The 22,281-nt window shown below is 41.1% G+C and overlaps 1 protein-coding gene across 4 annotated transcripts in view; it reads left to right on the forward strand.

The window, feature by feature from the left end:
• LOC114691794 (ATP-binding cassette sub-family G member 3-like) overlaps positions 1-22,281 on the forward strand; it is a 69,535-nt gene that overhangs the window by 18,870 nt on the left and 28,384 nt on the right. For 3 of the 4 annotated variants that reach the window (XM_037209247.1, XM_037209245.1, XM_037209246.1), the window contains 8 exons: positions 1,498-1,554; positions 2,257-2,371; positions 2,896-3,048; positions 8,673-8,809; positions 13,945-14,096; positions 17,590-17,691; positions 18,626-18,876; positions 21,971-22,053. In XM_037209247.1, the coding sequence (XP_037065142.1) occupies positions 1,498-1,554; positions 2,257-2,371; positions 2,896-3,048; positions 8,673-8,809; positions 13,945-14,096; positions 17,590-17,691; positions 18,626-18,876; positions 21,971-22,053 (1,050 nt within the window). The remainder of the gene's footprint in view (positions 1-1,497; positions 1,555-2,256; positions 2,372-2,895; positions 3,049-8,672; positions 8,810-13,944; positions 14,097-17,589; positions 17,692-18,625; positions 18,877-21,970; positions 22,054-22,281) is intronic. The other variant, XM_037209248.1, reaches the window with a different exon arrangement.

Genomic DNA, 22,281 nt, shown 5'->3' on the forward strand with positions numbered 1-22,281 from the left:
ACGATCACAGTGAAATTAATGAGATGGGGACTAAAAGAACAACTTAATGGTTTAATGGCACCAAAAGTTGGTTCTTTGAAAACACAACGAAGCCGGACACTCCCTTAGACATATTACACACCAAAAACACCCTGAGAAATGATTTTAATTCAGTAAAGTTAGGTATGAAAATATAACACCAAAGACACACTATTAAAATCAACATATGATGAGGGAATATTGAAAATTTAATTAAAATATTAAAAATTTGAATATATAAAGGAATTGTATATGTGTCTGTCTGCACATGCACTCTCATAACTGAACTGAGGGTTTCTTACAAGCTGTCTGGGTCAGTTACAAGTGATGAGATGGAAGCAATGAGGAAATCCCAACAGCAGAAGTTCCAGGGCCTCATGTATTTGCTCAAAATTCATTAAGAGCTAAGAAGAGCTAAAACCAACATTCCACACATTGTTCCACAACATAGAGAAGCTGTGCTTCTGACTAAATTCTGGGGACAGAGCACACACACCAAGATTCCCCCGCTCAGTCTGTATAGACTCTTCCTCCCAACCCCAACCATGGCCCCTGTTCTTGGGCACTGGTCATTTCTGCTCTTCCACCAGAACTTCCATCATTTTCTTACTAAGGGGAATGGGCAGGGCAAAGGATTGACACATTGTCTGGATTGAAAAAAGAAATGGGAACGTAGCTAAGTTTTCTATAAAAATATGCCTTTTTTCAATCTGGATATTCACTACTGTCAATCAATCAGTACCTTGTGTTTGTGCTGTACATATACATCAATGATGAATGTCCTCTACCTGAAGGATATCTCCCAATTCTAAACTGAGAGTATTCTAATTGCTTTATTTGGAAAGGAAAACATTTTGTGGGTTTGTATTTAGCTTTTCTATTTTGATTAAGGTGGCAATTTGTTTTGTTTTGAATGTTAAGCTTGGCAATGCTCTCCTGTCCTCTGGAGAGATTCTTTATAGTCTTTTGGTTTCTATTCAAGATGCATTGATTTTGGTTTGATCCTATTTTAACAGTAATGTCACTGCCACTGATATCCCATGAATCATTGGTTTGTTGTGATGAGGTTTACAAGGCAGCAAGCAGGGCAATATGAAGACACTGATCATCAAACATGAACAAGAAGCTGTTGTGTACTTGATACATAAAGGCCATATGTGTAATAGAGACTTCATGAGAACCTGCTGCTTGCTTCAAGGAACACTGAACTTAGCTGCACCATGTTTTAAAAAGACAAGTCCTTCAAATAATAAACAAATGGATTTTGTGATATCTGAGGCATTTTCCTTGTGAGTCCCCACTAGCATTCAGCATCTCTCATAAACAATAAACCTCTGTTAATATTAAAATTTCCTGTGAGTTTGTACTTATTATGTGTGTACAATTCCATCCAATTTCAATAGAATATTCAGTGTAGACACTAAGCTAATATAACTTTCTTTAAATAGAAAATCAATCAGTATGACTTTGTGTTTACAGTGGGATCATGAGACCTGGCCTCAATGCCATCATGGGAACTGATCGGAGCAGATCTTGGTGAGTGTAACGGAAAGCACATCTGAGCCCTTTGTATCCAGTTTCTGTGCTGTAAAATCACTTCCACAGGGGTTATTTATGTATTGTGTGAGTGCATCTGTGAATATATATTTGTGAGTATATCTGTTAGTATATATGTGTGATATATCTGTGAGTATATATGTGTGAGTCTGTAAGTATTGTGTGAGTATCCATGTGTGAGTCTGGTCCCATGTGCTGTGTATAATGTGCAGGAGGGTGCATTCAATTTTCTACCCAGAACAGAAAGTCTTACTAGGTCCACTTTACTGTTAGGAAGTGATAGAGTGATGGGCATATGGAGTTGGGTCATATTATCTAATGTGGGAAAATAATATTAAAATTAGAAGATGGAGCAAAGTTTTCTGGGAACAAGAAATCATCACTAGGTCCAATTCTCAAAATCCAGCAGCTCATTACGAGTTTGAGTCCCCAGGTCAGATGGCAGGGAGGGATGGTCATGTGGATCACATCTTGCATTCATAATTCTGGGCTTTGTTAGAGCACACAATGAGCAGAAAGCAGTGTGTGTGTGTGTGTGTGTGTGTGTGTGTGTGTGTATGTGTGTGTGTGATTTCAGTTCAACTTTTGATATGCAGAATATTTATTTTTTGAGTAGCTAAAAGGTGATAGCTTTTACTGAAGGGAGAAAGTAAACTACACAACATATATAACCCTTTGTAGGTTATTGGATGTCTTAGCTGCAAGGAAAGATCCACGTGGATTATCAGGAGATATTTTGATAAATGGGAAACCTCGACCTGCTAATTTCAAATGTATTTCTGGTTATGTACCACGAGTAAGTGTTGGTGGGTTTATAATTGTAGATTTCCCCTGCTTGTGTATGGTTAGATGCTCAGCTTATCGATTTGTGTGTTTCCATTTAAGTATATGATACATTTATAGTCCCAGCTTTTCCTAAGGACTCATTAGCCTGAGACTGGCATTATTAAATAGGAAGAAGGGGGAGGGATTGGAGTATAGCATCTACAGCACAGTATTTGTAATTGCATCTGTGATTTAATTCTACAAAGACTACTGTTGTCTGACTTTGCTGTTCCTTCATCTTTCTCCACTGCTTAGAAGTTGTTTTCTGCAAATAATTGCAGGTAGCAGTCACCTAAATCTCTTGGAAGGCAAATGGGAGGGTGTGTCTGTGTAAAATGATTGCTTCAGGCTCTGGATTGAGATTAGTAACACTGGAAGCTTATCTTTCAGTAGAGTATTACATTGTGTGTGGTTTATATGAGGATTAGGTTACATTTGTTAAAATGATTGTCTTAGTGATAACTGTATTTAATTGAAATACTATTTATCCTTAAGAAAGATGTGGTGATGCGCACAGTGACTGTGAGAGACAATATAGAGTTCTCAGCAGCTCTTCGACTTCCAATGACTGTAACAAAAGATGAAAGAAGAAGGAGAATTGATGAGGTCCTTGAACTTCTGCATCTGGATGAAGTGGCAAATGTCAAGGTAATGTGAAGAGAAACCTTGAAAGACTCAGAGCAAAAAAAAAAAAATCCCTGTGTGGACAACATGACCCTCAGTCATCAGTTTCCTCCAATGTGTGTTGTCCAGGTGGCTGCTCTCTGTATTAATGAGTAAGTGACTGGTTACATGATGTACAGTGGAGATTGAGCTCAGAAGCTTTCTTAGCAATGGTTAAACCTGGGAATGGAGTGTGATCCAGAAGGGAAAAGTGTTCCTCACATGGCCATTTCCAAGTTACTCACAAGAGCCTCCTCCTCCTCAGCCTTAAACTCTTGACTCATGGAGAATCTGACAAGTGCTTTCTTCTGTTTATTGTCTCTTCCCCGAGGACTTGTCCCTTTGTTGTTTCAGAATGTTTTCTGGACTGACATATGACATGGGATTGAGGACTCTGGCTCTGTGTTTTCACTCTGCATTTATTTCCTCCAGGGTTGTACGTGGTCTCTTTAGCATTTCCTTCTGACTTGTTCAGTGCTCATTATTTTCTGTAGCCTTTCTGTGTTTTTATCTCATCCTGTCTATGGTGGCTAGTGTTAACTGTCACTTTGACACTGTAGCTAGAGTTTTCCTGCCTGGCCCACAGTCAGGACAAATCTCTCTCACCCGCCAGTCCCGCAGCTGCTCAGACCCAACCAAGTAAACACACAGAGACTAATATTGCTTACAAACTGTATGGCCGTGGCAGGCTTCTTGTTATCTAGTTCTTCTATCTTAAATTAACCCATTTCTATTCATCTATACTTTGCCACGTGGCCCGTGGCTTACCGGTACCTTACATCTCACTTGTCATGGCAGCGACTGGCAGTGTCTCTCTCTCTCTGCCTTCCTGTTCTCTCAATTCTCCTTTCTGCTTGTCCCGCCTATACTTCCTGCCTGGCTACTGGCCAATTAGTGTTTTATTTATTAACCAGAGCAATACATTTGACATACAGAACATTCCACAGGATGGCACAGTCTTTAGCTACCTGGAATCATCTAGAAGAGAGTCTCAATGAGGAACTGTAGTCAGTTGGCTTGTGGGCATTTCTGTAGGTGACTGTCTTGATGGAGTTAAGTGATGTGGAAAGACCCAGCCCACTCAGGCAGCACCATTCTATGGGTTTTGGTCCTGGGTGTCATGAGAATGGGGAAAGTGTGTTGAACACTGACAGGCTTGCATGCATTCATCCTCTCTGTGCTCTTGACTGGATGTAACCGGCTTCATCGGCTTCCTGCCTTGACTTCCCTGCAATGGTCGACTGTACTTTCAAATTTATGCTGAAATAAACCTTTCACTCCTTGTTTACTTTTTGCAAGATTGTTTTATCTTAGTAATTGGATGGAAATCTAGGATAGCCTTTTGTCCCTGCTCCCTTCTTCCTTATCTTCTGTCAATATTCATTCCCAGCTTCTATGTTAGGTTTCAATGGTACAAACTTGAGCAAGAGCAACAAAGAGTGGACCTGGTGACTCCTATGAAGATTTGTGCAGAATCAGGAGGGGAAATAGATAAGTGGTGAACTTCACAGCTAACTATGTCATAGCTAAATAGTTTCTACTAACATATTTTAAAAGACTATTATGTAATACTTCATTCATAAATACTTAACTATTCTTAATCTTTAAAAATTAGTTATATCTGCTGATTTAACAATTCCATTCTTTTTGTTTTGTTTTGTTTTGTTTTTCGAGACAGGGTTTCTCTGTGTAGCTTTGCGCCTTTTCCTGGAACTCACTTGGTAGTCCAGGCTGGCTTCGAACTCACAGAGATCCACCTGGCTCTGCCTCCCGAGTGCTGGGATTAAAGGCGTGTGCCACCACCGCCCGGCCAACAATTCCATTCTTGACTATCAAAATGAATAAAATCTTGATATCCTCAGCCTGTCAGGTCTATAACCATTTGCAGTCCCCAAATGTTTATGATTACATTGTCTATAGAACCTGCAGGCATTTAATTTATTATATGCCCAGAGTTTTCACCATTAGGCTTGTTTCCCTCTTCTTGTGTCTTCCAAACCATCCTGTCTCTCACAGTGACATCAACTCATTGAGACGATTACATATAGATGTTTGCAGAGCAGACATCTGGTGGTATGGATGGAAATGGGCTCCCCAGAATATGATTCTCATGGATTAACTCTTGTGGTGGCTTGTGGTGGTATTGTGTTCCCCAAAATATTGTGCATGCTAATAAACTTATCTGGGGTCAGAGAACACGACAGGATGATATTAAATATAGAGGATAGGCACCTTTAATCCTAGCATTCCAGAGGCAGAAATCCCTCTGGATCTCTGTGTGTTCAAGGATACAGCCAAGCATGGTGACTCACGCCTTTAATCCCAGGGAGTGAGTCAGAAAGCAGAAAGGTAATAAGGCGTGAGGACCAGAAACTAGAAGCATTTTGCTGGTTAAGCTTTCAGGCTTTCGAGGAGCAGTTCAGCTGAGATTCATTCTGGATGAGGACTCAGAGGCATCCAGTCTGAGGAAACAGGATCAGTTGAGGAACTGGCAAGGTGAGGTAGCTGTGGCTTGTTCTGTCTTTCTGATCTTCCAGCATTCAGCAATAACTGGCCTCAGGTTTGATTTTAGTAATAAGACTCTCTAAGATTCCTGCTACAGTGGCTCCTCCTTAGAGGCAGTGAGGATTAGGAAGGTACTGACTGTCGATTCTCACAATACTTCTCCACAGTCATTTATGAGATGTTTGTCTTTTGGGGAAGAATAATAGAAAAGCTGATGTTTGCCACAGTTTCTTTTTTCCTGAGTGATGGAATTTTGTTTGCTTTGGCTCTGTTTATTTACATGGTTTTATGTTTACAGCAAGGTACTTTTTTTTTTAACAATAGTTAGTCATCACCCTAAGTTCCTTACTTACATTGTAAGAGACAGCATAGAAAGATATTAATTACCTTCTTGAAAGTCATGAAATGTAATAGATTACAAGAATTTTCATATAATATTTTAATGATAGCTTTCAAAAAAGTTGTGTATGCATGCATGTATGTGTGTGTATGTGTGTGTGTGTGTGTCAGTGTCTACCTGAATGCCATAACACACACATGGAAGTCATAGGACACCTTTGTCATGGGTCCATTCTCTCTTCCCATCTTGATTTTAAGTCAGGCTCTGTTTATTCTGCTGATGCTCTACAAGTATACCTGATGTTCCTGATGCTCCTGACCCGCCTCCCATCTCACTGTAATTACATCGTGATGGAACTGTAGATGCATTCCTCCACATATAGCTTTATATGTGAGTTTCAGGGATTGAACCCAGTGTTCAGGCTTCTATGGCAATTGCTTTTACCTGCTAAAACTTCTCTTCAGCCTTTTATAAGATTTTGATTAAGAAATGTAGAGGCTGATCTCAGTCGGGGAATGAATGAAAAAAATGTGGTACATATACACAATGGAGTACTACTCAGCAGAGAAAAACAATGAAAGCATGAAATTTGCAGGCAAATGGATGGAACTAGAAAAAATCCTGAGTGAGGTAACCCAAACCCAGAAAGACAGTCATGGTATGTACTCACTCATAAGTGGATTCTAATATAAAATAAAGATCAATCAGACCACAACCCATAGAACCATGAAGGCTATATATATAGCATTGAGGTCCATAGGACGACTGTGGCTTATAATAAATTTCGGTTTTACTCAATTATTGAAAAAAAAAATAGCCAAATGAATGGAAACACATGAACTATGAATCAAAGGCTGAGGGGCCCCCAGATGGATCAGGCCCTCTGAATAGGTGAGACAGTTGATTGGCTTGATCTGTTTGAGAGGCAACTAGGCAGTGGGACCAAGTCCTGTGCTCATTGCATGAGTTGGCTGTTTGAAACCTGGGGCTTATGCAGGGGCACTTGTCTCAGTCTGGGAGGAGGATACTGGACCTGCCTGGACTGAGTCTACCAGGTTGATCGCAGTCCTCGGGGGAGGATTTGCCCTGGAGGAGGTGGGAATAGGGCGTGGGCTGGGGTAAGGGGAGGGGGTGGGAGGGGGGAGAATAGGGGAACCCATGGCTGATATGTAGAACTGAATGGTATTGTAAAATAAAATAAAATAAAATAAAATAAAATAAAATAAAATAAAATAAAATAAAGAAATGTAGAGGTAATATGTGGTTACTGTAAAGTTTGACTATTATATAGCCAGTACAATAGTACACTGCTAATACCAGCCTCCTGGTGTAGATGTAACCATCTTATTAAATAAGAAACACAGAGCCAATTGCAGAGTTAAAAGCCCAAAAGGTCAGAGCTAAGAGCTAAAAACCCTTTCTTACCCTACTGCCACTGCTGTCCTTCCTCTCAGCAAGAGCCCTACTTCCTATCTGTCTGTCCTTTTGTTGACTTTCTGTTCTGCCTTTTCATTGGTTGTAAACCCAACCACATGACCTCCTTGTCACTGCCTGTCTATGCAGACCTCCAGGTCTTCTATGGTTGGTATGGAGATTAAAGGCATGTGTCTCCATGCTGGCTATGTCCTTGAACTCACAGAGATCTACCTAACTCTGCCTCCTAAGTGCTGGAATTAAAGGTGTGCACCACCACCACCCAGCTTCTACTATGGCTTGTTATTAGCTCTGACCCCCAGGCAACTTTATTTATTAACATACAAATAAAATCACATTTCAGTACAAATAAAATACCACCATATCCTGGGCTTCATAGTGTTTACAACGGCATATTCACTAAAGCTGTTTCTCACTGAAGCATTTTAAAAGAACATTAGGTGGTATCTTCCTGCAATGTATTTAAATACTTTTCATCCATAAAAATAAGGATGTCATTTACCTATAAACTCTATTCTTAACTACCAAAATGAATAATTCCTTTATATTCTCAGCCATGTCATGAACACACTCATCCATATTCCCCAAACATTCTTTGTTGTATGTTGTCAGTAGGGCTTGGTCATGGTTTTGGTTATCATGTTTGGGGAGAATTGTTCCCTACTTATGTGTCCCCATGAATCTTGCTATTCCCTCTCACCTTACACAATGACATTGAATGGTCCAAGACTGTGCCAGTTTGACCTGTTGACTATACCACCTTTTAGATTTGTCTAAAACTATGAGTCCTGAATTCTGTAATGCTGTACCGAGTAAATGCATCAATTCATGAACTCTTAAGGAAGTTGAAAAGGCCCTAATAAGGAATGAGAAATTTTTGATAAAAAGCAGTGTGTGTGTGTGTGTTTTTGTGTGTCTGGTGTGTGGATCTGTATCTGTGTGTGTCTGTGTGTATATATGTGTGTGTTGGGAGCGTGTTAAATGATGACTAAATTACTAGAGGTACTTCACCTTCTCATGTCCCATCTTCCTTCTTCCTTAGACAGAGATCTCTCTGGGATAGTCTTGGAGTGTGATAACTCATTATCCTAGAACACAAGACTTGATAAAGAACAAACAATAACTGTCATTAGCATGGGCTTCATATCAACTCTGACCTGAGCCTCTGTCTACTCACTTGGAAAAGAAAAACCTTCTTCTTCCAGGTGCCCATACTATGCTCCTCAGGATAAAGACATAACAAAATCTTTTATTGCTGGAACAGCCTAGTTCATCAAATGACAATGCCTGTGGGTGTTCTTGTTGATAATGGTGGTCATTGATGCTTTAGCCTAGATCTAAGGAGCTCAGGAAAAGGACCAGTATAGCAATGGAGCTGGTCATCGAGCATCCCATTCTGTTCTTGGATGATCCCACCACTGGCTTAGACTTGAGGACTACAACTGATGTCATCTCAGTCCTGAGAAGGTAAGTGCTGAAGGAACATTAAATTTTATTCACTCAATACCTGATCACTTGTGTGCATTTTTGGTGCAGGATACTCAGAAGTAAGCCACAGAATTTCTTCCTTGTTTATTGGAGGGAAACTTCAGTTAACAAGGAACACACATCAAGACAATGAGACAAGAGCATAGGGAAAGATGGCTGTGGGGAAGGTGGAGCACTGCTTTACATAAATGTCCCCACAGCCCTCAAGCAAGTGACAAGTGAGCTGAGGATGAGTGAGTGAGATCTGAAGAGAGGGCTGTACAGAGGGAAAATGCATTTGTTCTGAGGCAAAGCATGTTTGATGTGTCTTCCGAGGCCTGTCTCACTGAGCTGTGGATGGTGTCTCCTTTCTCTTTATGTATCTATGCCCTGATCTTAAATGGAACCAAGTTACATTAGGACATACTAGTAATGAGGACCTTTAGGTGCCAGCCCTAAAGGTCTCTTTCAGAGTACAAAAAAGATGCTACAAGTGAGGAAAATCCAATGATCTCAGGGTGAAGGAATGAGTCCCCTCACAGTGTACTCTTTCTAGGCATGTTTCTTGTTCTCCAAAGTTTCCAGTTTATATACACATACAATCAGCAATTCTCTGGCCAAAGTAAAGTCCCAAGGCTTGAATTCTTTCAGGGTCTTAAAGGCCAATGAGAAATGCCCCAGGCAGTGACTGTCAGGCTTTCTTTATGACTCAAGGTGGGAGTGACTTGTAAAAGCCCCAGTGAACACTAAAGAGAATGGGGTCAAATGAAAGGGAGAGAGGTCTTAAATCAATAGGGAAGTCCAGGAAGAGAAGAGGGAAATTCGAGTGTATTACTACATTCCTAAGTATGACTAGATAATAAGCTAATCAATGAATGGATGTGAAAGTAAGTGTAAGGAGTTAAGAATTTGTTTAAGATTAGTGCAGGGTTAGCTCAAGGCAGCACTTTCTTATCTACTGGCAGGGTGAGTCCAGGGCACGCTTGTTCTCTGTCTATATGAGGGTTGTCAATCAACAAATTCAGACATTCTATGTCATTGGGCATCTGTGAATGTCTCAAATGAGATTCTTTTGCCTGGACACTAATATTGACCAACTGTCTGCCAATAAAGATAATTTCAGGAAAGCAGACTTCTAAGTTTATATTGGGAAATGGAACAAAGGTTTGAATGTATGACCTACTTTCACACATTACTGGGGGAAGTTATCCAATATACCAGTGCATAGTAGAAATTGTGCCCAATAAATGATTAATACACTGCTAAGCTGTGGGAAGAAATCCCTAACTTGTAATAGGAGGGAAGGAGCTATGGCTTCACACAAGACATCTGCAATAAGAAATCAGCCAATTCATTCAAAAGGCAATTATTCCACTATGCCTTGGGAGTTGGTTTAATCCTCCATCAAAATATCCATGTTTCTACTAGGTTGATGTTCTAAATAAGAGCTGAGGTCTCATTGCATACTCTTGCAGCCAGCAATAGCTCATGATAATGGCTCCTGACATACAGGTATTCTCATTTAAACTCAATTACTTTTTAAAAGACTCTGTCTCCAATTATAACCACATTCTAAGTTCTTAGATGTGTGGACGTCAAGAAATGAGTCTTTGGATGGACAGAATTCAGCCCTCCATACTCACAACTGGAATAAGAGGGTGTTTGGGTTGGATGTAGATTGCCTAGACCCCCTGTAAGGACAGAGGTTTCCATGGCAGGGAATGTGGGAAGTCTTCTGAGTTTAGAGCAGAGCATGCACCATAGAGAAGGTTGTGCAGCTACATCATGGGGATGTAAAGGTGTCAGCAGGAGGCTGAGGTGTGGGGGTTCCTTAGCTAGGAAATGGTGTATTCTGGGGTGCTTTGAAGATGGAATAAATAGAATTATCTCTGGGTGTTGCTGGAGGGCTTCTCTCCAGGTTCCATCAAGCCCCGCAGTCCCACAATCCACATATAAATCACTCAGACGCTTATATTACTTATAAACTGTATGGCTGTGGCAGGCTTCTTGCTAACTGTTCTTTTATCTTAAATTAACCCATTTCTATAAATCTATACCTTGCCATGTGGCTGATGGCTTACCGGCATCTTTACATGCTGCTTGTCCTGGCAGTGGCTGCAGTGTCCCTCCCCCTTCTTCCTGTTTCACCAATTCTCTTCTCTCCTTGTCCCGCCTATACTTCCTGTCTGGTCACTGGCCATCAGTGTTTTATTTATATAGAGCGATATCCACAGCATCTGGGACCCTGGGTGTGGTGGCTGAGGGAATGATTCCCAGGATCTAAGTCCTTCACCCGGGGAAGAATGAAATAAAAGAAGTGATGTTTCCTTCTCTCAAGAAAGAAGTCTGCAGCTGAAATATTTATAGAAAAAAGTGTAAGGGTTAGATTTTTTTCATTTTAAAAATTAGTAAGAGTTTCACACTGACTGAATAACCCCAAGAACCGTATAAGGACTGTCCCATTCCCATGACCTGGGCTCCTGGCTGTTGAACTCTACTGCACTCTCTGTCTGTCCTTCCTTCCCCTTGTTCTTTGTTTTGTTCTGACATCATGGTCCATCATCCTAAACACTCCTGCCCGTCCCTCCAAGAACCACATCATCCACCATTGCACCTTCCCAGTGAGGAAGTCAGCACCTGGGTCCTTGTCACCTTCCAGTCTGTAGACTCCTCAGGTGTCACACCCTCCCTGTCTGTCCCCTCTCCTGTCTGCTTCAGGACACTCTAAGATCAAGTTCTTGTCATCTTCAGTATGGAACGCTTCTCTCTGTCCCTGTGTCTCACGCCATGGCTAGTCTTAGTGCATCGCATGGGTCATCCTAAGTGTGGTTCCTCCCAGTGTTCTGGAACAGACTCAGGCCTGATATGCTGTGTTCTCCTTGGTCCCCAACACTCCTGGAAGTGCATCCTAGTGGTACAATCATTTTAATTTTTTAAATTTTATTTATTTAGTGTGTGTGTGTGTGTGTGTGTGTGTGTGTGTGTGTGTGTGTAGCATGCATGTATAGGTCATAAGAAAACTCAAGGGACTTTGTTTTCTCCTGCCACCAAGTGAACTCAGGTCTTTAGACTTGGCATCAAGTGCCATTGTCTACTGAGCCATCTTGCTTGCCTGGCTTGAGTCTTGATCATGGGATCATGCTGGTGCTTGCTGGTTATATTATATGAAATTGTAGCTTTTCCTCTGTGACTTATGAATAGTCTGTCTGGGAAAACAGTCGGCTATTATGTCATTAGTCTGCCCCATCTCGTCTCCACCAACCAGTTGTCCTGCTGGAGTTCAAGGTGTGCACTATCATGCCCAGCTCTTTCACTCCCTTTTTCTTTCCCTCCCTCCTTTCCTTTCTTCTTTTCTTCCTACCTTCCTTCTTTAATTCCTTCCTCCCTCACTCTCTTTTTTTTTCTGTTTTTCTTTTTTGTTGTTGTTTTGTTTTGTTTTGTTGTTTTGTTTTTCGAGACAGGGTTTCTCTGTGTAGCTTTGCGCCTTTCCTGGAACTCACTTGGTAGTCCAGGCTGGCCTCAAACTCACAGAGATCCGCCTGGCTCTGCTTCCAGAGTGCTGGGATTAAAGGCGTGCACCACCACCGCCCAGTCTTTCTGTTTGTCCTAATGAAACAGAGTCTCATGCAACCTAGGTGGTCCTTGAACTCCTGATCCTCCCAAGTATTGGTACATTACAGATATGCCTCCATACCCAGCTTTTAAAAGAAACATAATCCTTTATTGGTTCTTTGGGAATTCTACATCATGCTCCCAAATCCCACCCAACTCCCAGTCTGTTGCCCCATATTCACAGTTCACCCTCATAGCACCCCCTAAAGAAAAATTTAAAAAGAAAAATAAGAAAATAAAAATATTAATTAAATTTAAACAAACAAAAGAATACAAAAGAAAGACAGTAACAACTGAAACAACAGAACAAAAGAAAAACAAACACTTCACTCCTCTGTCTCCTGCCTCCCCATCACCCCTTCATGTGTATTAGTGGCACTGGGAGCTGCAGCACATCATGGAGCAGACCCTTCTGTCCACACAGCTTTACTTGTGTAACTAGTTGTTGGTGAGGTTCAAGGCCTCTGGCTTCTGGTACACCATCAATGCAGGACCCTCACTGAAACTCCTCTGGGATATCCTGCTGCTACCCTGAGTCATGGAGATCCTGCAGCTATGGATCTGCAGGATCACTATTCCCTACATGTGCTACAGCAGGTCACAGATGGGGTAGATGATGGGTTGGGCAAACTCAAAGCCCTGGATGTGTGCCTGGGTGGTAGATGAGCTGGTCAGTCCAGGATACATATGTCACCATATCCAGCTTTTGTAAACATATTTTCAAAGATGTTTTAAACAGTGTTTTGGGGTTATTGGTTCTCCTAACAGAAGATATGACTTCCTGAAATGGTAGTTCAGCTTATTTTTTCCTATTGTGGAATTAAACCAATGATCAAATTCCAGGTTTGCCCCTCATTAACTATGACCCCTTGGCCTGCTGCTTGATCTTTTAAGCTTTATCAACAGAAAGGGGAAATTGTATTAAAATTGCTTCATGCTGATACTGTAAAAATTGAGATGAGGTTCTTGCTGAAGTGTTTATCAGGGAAAACAATGGTTAGTAATGTGAATCACATTATCAGAACATTAAAACCAATTCCTGGTGAGGTAGAATATGTAAATGATTGAAGCGAATTGTGCATACAATCATAGTTGTAATGTTTGCTCTGTCATGGGTTCTCAAGCTTGAGTTAACCTGCTGATCATCTAGGCTTCCTGTTCATGACATGGATTCTTTACACTGACTCCCAGATATTCCGATTCAGTGTCAAGAAGACTGTGCAGGAATCTACATAGTAACACTTGTGTGGAACCTGAACTACTGATGTCCCACATTTTAGAAGTCCTAATCTTTTAACTAAATGTTTGGAGCTTGGTTTCTCTATCGGATGCATAATACAAGTGAGATGAAGTGTTTTTAAGGAGAATTCAAGCTGAAATGCATACAAAGAGTATAACTTCAGGAATAAAATATTTTGTCAAGAATCTCAAGGTTCTCTTGTCCAGTTGTCTTTGTCTATGTCTAGGCTATGTCTATTCTATGTTGTCTATGTGACTTATGACTTTCCCCTCTTTGAACTCAGGATGTCTATGAGGGGACGGACAATCATCTTCTCCATTAATCAGCCCCAGTACTCCATCTTCAGAACTTTTGATAGCCTCACCTTAGTGGCCTCAGGAAAAGTCATGTATCATGGCCCTGCACAAGAGGCACTGGAGTACTTCACATCCAAAGGTATGGCTGGCATTTGCTGTGAGAGCTCCTTCATTCATGGAATCTGGGAAGAGAACAGGGAGTGCTGCTTGACCCTGGTGCAGACTTACTGTGTGTGTTTTCTCCATTTTAAATACCTTTGGTTAGTTTGGTGACAGGATTCTGTTAGCTGTGCAGCACAGGTTGTGGTTCAGCTCTCTTTTCTTTCTGCCGTCCTGTGTCACGCCTGGGTCACAGTATTTTTCCTGAGCTTCTTGTCCTGCTTCCCGGTTGTGGTGACCCTCTTAATTAACATGCTGGCCTCAAGCCCAGTTATCTGTCACTGGAACAGCTTTAGAAAGCTGTGGGGCGTTTACCCACCACCCCCACAGCTTCCCAGAGTTTTCTTGAGTGCGATCAGCAGGAAATATTAGATAGAAGGATTTATAGCGGAGATAAACAGATAGAAAATAAAGGATAGCCTCGAGAGGGCCTGGAACCTATTCCAATGGGCCGACTGTCTCTGGTCCAGGGTTTTTATAGAGACGCCAAAGGGTGGAGCAAAAGACCTCCTCCCCCAGCATAGCCAAGTGCAGGCCATCTCAGACACCTGCACTCAGGTCCTGATCATCCTCTATTCGAACCTGCTGGGTAAAGCCACGAAGAACCCCAGAACGGGCTCCCACAGAAAGCCCAGCATCATCCTGTTCTTGCTCAGGTAGCAGATGGTGTTTTTCAGTTTTCCCCTAGTGTGATCTGACTCTGAGGAGCTGTGGAGATGTTACTTAAGTCAGTTGTAACTTTGCATTTCTGGTTTAGGCAATGCTCAGGGGCTAGAGTGGCTTGACTCTGGCTTCTGTGGACTCATGTCATGTTTTTCATCTACCCGGTTTGTTCAGAGTCAGATTGGATGATGACATATTTTGCAATGGTTCATGCTGTCAGCTTCATCTTAGAGAAATATGAATATAGTTATGGAAGATTCTCTTTGACTACAAATATAGGTTTTAATATTTGCTGTACAATACTCTTTGTTTTTGGTTAATCTTTGTCATCTAAAAATGTGCAAACATTTGTGAGTCTATGAAGTCCAATAAAAAGTTAAACCAATTTCAAATGAGTCTTTCACAGGAAGAGTTCACATATCTATGTCTATGCCTATGTCATGTCTATGTCCAGTCTAGGTCTATTCTGTGCCCATGTCTAGATTTGTCTATGACCATATCTGTGTCTAGTCTATTCCTATGTTTAGTCTATGTGTCTATCTAGTTGTCTTTGTCTATGTCTAGGCTATGTCTATTCTATGTCTATGCATTGTGTATGCTTATGTGTATATGTATGTATATCACCAATATAAACACACACATATACAATAGTCAGTGAAGCAGAGATTGCTGAAATATTATGGGCATATATATATATATAAAATAGGAAAGGGTAAATTAGTGGGGGAGGGACAAAAAGAGGAACAATTTTGTTGTAGAATATTATTTCAAGATATGTTACTTTTTCATTCTGGAACATTTGTTTAATGATGCAAAGATGTGTTTGATTAAAGAAAATTCACCTGCAGTCAGAAGGCTGAGTCAGCAACTAGCTGACAGGAAGTGGTAGAGAGGAGCCAGGTGAGAAAGGATTTATAAGGAGGGGCAAGGAGAAGCATCAAGGCTTTTTGGAGGAAGAGAGCAAGGAGAGGAGGTGAGCTACTTGCTATTCAGCCTCTATGAAGGGCAGAATTCCACCTTAACCTTTGAATACTTTCTTTAGAGGGACAGAGGATTAGTTAAATTTCCTTCCTACCCTTGCAAAAGCCAGAGCCAGAGGGAAGAGAATTCCTTCTGATTATGCCCTTGGAGCCTAACCGCTGCTGCTAGTGGTGGAGTTGCAGTTGCTGATTTGGATAGCTGTGGCTTAAAAGGCAGCAATAATTTTAAAAAGAACACCAAAAAGCCTTTAAACTACATTCCTAAATGTAGGCAGCAAGGTCTATAATTCCCTTATTTGGCTACTTCCTCCTCCTGAAGTTGACTACCAAGGTCCAGCTATCAAAATATTGAAGTCTAGCAATCAAAAGCTCCCTTTGGCTCACTTAACTAACATCCTCAGTTAAAATTAAATATCTCGTTCTAACAGGAGGGTCCCCTTTTGCCTTTATAAGCCACTTTTTGCCCATGAGCCATGCCTGTCTCCTCTCTATCCAAAGACAGTTCTTTGTTCCTCTAAATACCCCTTCCCTTTCTCTCTTGCCCCTTTTCTCTTCTCCCTTGTTGTTACCTTCCCTTTTCTGGGGCAAATGAATCTTCTTTGTGCTGAGAACTCAATCGTGGGGGTCCTGAGAGGATATTGATCTCTTACAGCCATGTTATAGTAAAAAGAAATGAGGTTCATTCCTGCTCATGATTAACCCTCTGTTTCTCAAAATTGGGCTATACTTCATGTTGGGCTCCAAATTGTTGTCGCTGTGTGTAAAGACACAGGTGTATGTGTTTATATAACTCCAGGGAAAGAAGACTCAGAGGCATCTTAAGAATGAATCTAGCCTTTCACGGCTGTAGGGGGATCCAGCCTAGAAGGACTGAAGCACTTTCCCTCTGCCCAGGGCATTTTTATTTCTCTCTAATTACAGTTTAGCCAGTTAAATTCTGTATCTTCAAAGCAACCTGAAAGGAACTCCTAGAGATAAAATGCCGAGTGCATATGACTTGACTTCTCAGGTACCATGGTTTTCTGGGTTTTCTGAACCAAGTTTTACATAAGCCTTTGATCCTTGGGAGAGTCTGTGAACTTTGACTCTCAGACAAGATTCACATAGGTCTATAAACCAAATTCAAATGATTCTATCACAGGAAGAGTTCACATATCTATGAACAAGATAAAAAACAAAAGGTGTGGTTAAACAAAGGAAGGTTAGGGCCAGGTGCTGCTCTTTGGAGCCAGGCCAGGGGCTCAGCAGGAATGCAGCCACAAATTGTTGTTGTTTGTTTTTGTTCTTTTGGAAGGCCTGCCACCCAGCTCCCAAATAAATCACAAAGGGAGGCTTCTTCTTAATTATGAATGCCCAGCCATAGCTTGGCTAGGTTTCTAGCCAGCTTTTCTTAATTTAAATTATCCCGTCTACCTTTTTCTTCTGGGCTTCTCCTGTTCTCTTACTTCTGTAAATCTTACTCTTACTCTGTGGGTTGACCTTGTAGCTGGGTGGCAGGCCCCTGGAGTCCTCCTCCTTCTCTGGCTCCTAGCTCTCTTCTCCCCCTTCCATTTCTTTCTTCCCATTATATACACTCTCTGCTTGCCAGCCCTGCCTTCTTCTCTCTCCTGCCTCACTATTGACCATTTAGCTCTTTATTAGACCAATCAGGTGTTTTACACGGGCACACTAAACACAGCTTCACAGAGTTAAACAAATGAAACATAAACAAAAGTAACACAGCTTAAAATAACATTCCCCAATAGAAGTTGTTAGATTTTGTCTCCCCTCCTCATCCCACTCTCTGAAAGAGGGTCCTCAGGTTTGTGTTCTTGGCCAACTTCTTTGTAGGTTATGAATATGATTCCCACAACAACCCTGCAGACTTCTTCCTGGACATCATTAATGGAGGTTTCTCTGGTATATTAGACACAGAGGAAGAAGGCCAAGATGGTATGTGAGTCTTCTAGAGACACAGGTTTTTGTTTAACTGATTTCATGAAAACACAACGATGAGTCTCATTAGAATATAATTTGTTATGTTAAATAACTGTCTTAAAGTTTGCTAATAGCCATTGCTGTAAGTTAGTGCTGGGTATTTTTTTATTTAACTTATAAAAGAACATTTATATGATATTGTCACAAGAGAAATTTCTGTTAAAAAGTAAATGTACTTATTATTTGTCATATTATTCTTGTTTTTATTTTAGATAGAGTTTGCTCATGTAGTCAGACTAGATTTGAATATGTGCTCTTTCTACCTCACCTAACAAGTGTAGGTATTACAGAGATATGTCACCATGTTTGGCTTTATTTATAACATTTTAAAAACAAGATACTTGGCAGTTTATACATTTGCATATACATTCTCATGTATCAAAAAGCAGGGACCAGACTTTTATTTTAAGAAGTATAGATCTATAGGGAAGGAAGACTTTAAGACTTGGGGTCCAGATGGGAAGAGGTCATTCAGTTTTCTGTGTCCATAGGATAATGGCAGTAGTCAGGTCAGTTAGGGACACTCTTCTAATCTGTAAGGAATTACACAGGGGTAATTTATTTTTTTATTCTCAAAATTTGGTGGGTTGAAGATGTAGTTCAGCTGGTAGCGTCCTTGCCCCGCACAAAGTCTTGAGTTTGGTTCCTAGCAGTGCATAACTGTGTGTGAAGTCTATGCCTGTCATCACAGCACCTGAGACAGACACAGGAGGACCTGCAGAAGTTGAGATCACCCTTGGCTTCATAGCAACTTTGAAGCCAGTCTAGGGTACATGAGACTGTCTCAAAGAAGAACTGATACATAATTTATATTATTCATGAAAAGTGTCTCAGAAAAATCAGTTAAATTATTGTCTGTTTCTTGTGTTTATCCACTTTTATCCGAAAGCTGACAAGTATAAAGAGCATTCTCAGAGATGGCACCAAATCCCCCAAAAATTAGCCAATATGTATGCCCAGTCCTCCTTATACAGAGAAACAAGAACTGAACTGGATTCACTCTTGGGGGAACAGAGGGCAGAGAGGAGCTCAGCCTTGGAGGAGATCACGTGTGTCACCCCTTTCTGGAATCAGCTTGGGTGGATTATCCATCGTTCATTCAAAAATTTAAAGAATTTTCAACAAGTCACTATGATTCAGGTAATGTGATGAATTATTTTAATTATATTGTGAAAAACTCAAGTGGGAACAATTTGTTTCTGAGTCAGTCTATTTCAGGTCACATTTATCTTCTACTCTGTTCCATATATTTGTCATCTCCACTCGGCATATAGTCAATAAAGCAAGTAGAACGTGATTAACTTTTTACTTAAAGAAAACATTTTTTAGTGGTTGTTTTGTATTTAGAGGAACTATAATGACTAATCCCAGTAGAAAATTTAATTCAGGGAAGGTAACAAGAAATTCAGCACACCTGGGAGTTCCTCATACCTGTCTACTTTAATTCACCAGTGCATCCTACAATTTCAAAGTCCAGGAATGAGTAAGGGAGTCAAAGGCTTTTGTTCTGATGTAACTTTTCATGTGGGTGGATGGATGGTAACTGAATAAACAGATACAATTGTAGCATGTCAGATGACAAAATGGACTTTGGAGAAAATTTAAGTAGGAAGGGTGGAGGTGACTGGGGAGGGAAAGGGGGTTGATCTATAGTTGAAATCATGGGATGAGGAAACAGGGCCATTGATCCCTTCTGAGGAAGCCTGTGCATGCACTGCCTGAGAGATGAGCCCATTGCAGAGTGCTGTTCCTTATTGGAGTCCAGGGTGAAAGCAGAAGCCACTCAGAGTGCAGTTCACACACAGATAATGACGGGACTGAACAGTGCTCTTCCCTGTCAGCTGGCTGGGAACTGGGAGGAAGTGAGGTTCCACTTTTCTTTAAACTGGCTTTGTAACAAGGATCATCATGCCTTAAGAATTTCTGTTATTTAGCCAGGCGGTGGTGGCACATGCCTTTAATCCCAGCACTCGGGAGGCAGAGCCAGGTAGATCTTTGTGAGTTCGAGGCCAGCCTGGTCTACAGAGGGAGATCCAGGAAAGGCTCAAAGCTACAAAGAGAAATCCTGTCTTGGGGGGGACACCAAAAAAAAAAAAAGGAATCTCTGTTATTTTAATATGAATGTCACACAGAAATGTGGCTCTTCCAGCTCATTGGGCCATCACTTATTCATTTATATTTATTCATGATGTTGATGATTTTGCTCTGTTAGTGCCTCTGCCATGAGAAGGCAATCACTCTACCATGGACCTACATCTCTGTCCTTGTAAAACAGACCTTATACTCAGTTCGGCTGTTAGTGTGTTGTTACTTTATTCTTAGGGATTTAGTTTCTGTTGAATACTGAAAGTTCCTGTGTTGTTGGCTGTAATGAAACACCACTTACTTCCTAACATGTGTGCTGCCCTTTTCATATTTCAATGTTGCTTCCTTCCCTGTATGTATGTGAATATTCTTACCATTTGAATTATACTGTCTGTTGCTCCAAATGCTTTAGTCATTTACTTGGGCACTTGTGTCATAAAAGAGGCATTATTATGTCCATTGTTTTTGGGAAAAAAAGATTCAATATGATTGGGAAAAAGTGAGTTACATTCATCAAATTGGGCTACTCATTGTTCAACAGTGAGGCAGTATCATGAGGTAAGTTGTGTGTGTGTGTGTGTGTCTGTTTGTCTGTCTGTGTGTGTGTGTTAGCAATGCTAGTAATTAAGGACTAACTTTTTAAATTATTTATTTATTATGTATATCTGTTTTGTCTGCATCTATATTTATGCATCATAGGCATGTCCATTGAGGCCAGGAGAAGACATCAGATCCCCTGGAACTTGGAATTACAGAAGGTTGTTAGGGGCCATTTGGGTGCTGGGAACTGAATCCCAGGTCCTCTGCAAGAGCAGCTAGTGCTCTTAACTGCTGAGCCTTAACCCCAAGCCCCGGGAATCTGGTTTATAATTTATCAAGTTACATGGTAGGATGCTTTCCCTTAGATCATAATATTCTACTTTTAAAACATCATCAGAGGAATAATAGTTAGACTCCTTCAAATAAGTTACAGCATTATGTAGCCTTACTCCTTTCCTAAGTGAAGCACTTTTTTAAGCCCTTTTAACCCCAAACCAAAGCAGTGCAGGTCCTGGTGACTGTCTGCATGGACTGAGTAGATGGAGGTAGATGAGGGTCTGGAGGAGTTGGCAGCTTAGATGAGACTTGAGCACAGGCCGCTCTGACTGAGGTTGATGGAGCAGCAGTGACAGAGATGAGGGGCAATGGGGCATCAGGTGACCCAGAGGACGCTGTCTGAACACTGTGGTGACAGCAATAGTGCTCGTTCCCAGACAGGCACAGACGTCCCAGAGGAGACACAGGTGAGGACCAGCTCACCCCTTCTTAACACACAAAATCCCACAGCCAGGAACTGGGTTGTGAGTCATTTTCAGTTTTGTTATTTGGTTTGCAGTTGAGGGGATCAGGGCTAGGTCTAGTGTATGCTGTGCAGGGCTCTGCCACTGAGCTGTCCCCTGGCCTGGGGTGAACTTGTTTCTAACTAAAGAGTAAAGAAAGACCGAGTTCTTCAAACCACTTGAAGTAGAAACTGCACATGTTCACTGCACCAGAGTTGAGAGCTCAGTTTAGGTGAACACTTCTGTCTCTTACTTTGGTTTGTCCCGTAACCTCCCCAGGTGCCTGCATTCTCTCCACCCTGTGTCATCCATGTTTCAGAACCTGAACTGAGCCCTTCACTGGCTGTTCCTGGTGGAGCACTGAGAGAAGTCTTAGCTTTTCCAGGGTCTGTATTGTCAGAGCCTCAGACTGCAGAGACCTTAATTTTCAGTTTAACATACAAGCAGTCTATTAACATGTATGTTTTATATTCTTCTATGGACTCTGGTCAAAATATAGTGTTTATCTCATGGGAGAGATCTGACTATGAAACCACATATCTTTTTTTTTTTTTTAAAGATTTATTTATTTATTTATTTATTATACAGTGTAATGTCTGCATGTATCCTTGCAGGCCAGAAGAGGGCACCAGATCTCCTTCTCCTTACAGATGGTTGTGAGCCACCATGTGGTTGCTGGGAATTGAACTCAGGACCTCTGGAAGAACAGCTAGTGTTCTTAACTGCTGAGCCATCTCTCCAGCCCGAAACCACATATCTTAAAATAATGGACAATGCGTAAAATACTTTCTATTCCTAATGAGAATTAGTTTTTTCCCCCATTTTTAAAGGCAATTGTTGCAGTCCTACTATCTGTGATTATCGGCAGTGCTTTACGTTTCCTACAAAATGATTGTCATGCAGTCCAGATAAGGTAAGCAAACCTTGATCTTGATTTTGAGAAAATGCTCTCACTTTGTTCAAGCTTATATAAACCCATTAAGAATTGGAATCTGTGACAAGAACAAAGTTAACATTTTATCATGTGATAGAGTGTGTTGGTACATTGAAGGCTGAGTGAAAGAACTCACTTTTCCACATATGTTTGTGTGTAGATAGCATGAAATCATACACACCATACATTCACATTTTTCCAGTTTTG

Source organism: Peromyscus leucopus, chromosome 10, assembly GCF_004664715.2.
Source record: "Peromyscus leucopus breed LL Stock chromosome 10, UCI_PerLeu_2.1, whole genome shotgun sequence".
Taxonomy (NCBI): Eukaryota; Metazoa; Chordata; class Mammalia; order Rodentia; family Cricetidae; genus Peromyscus; species Peromyscus leucopus.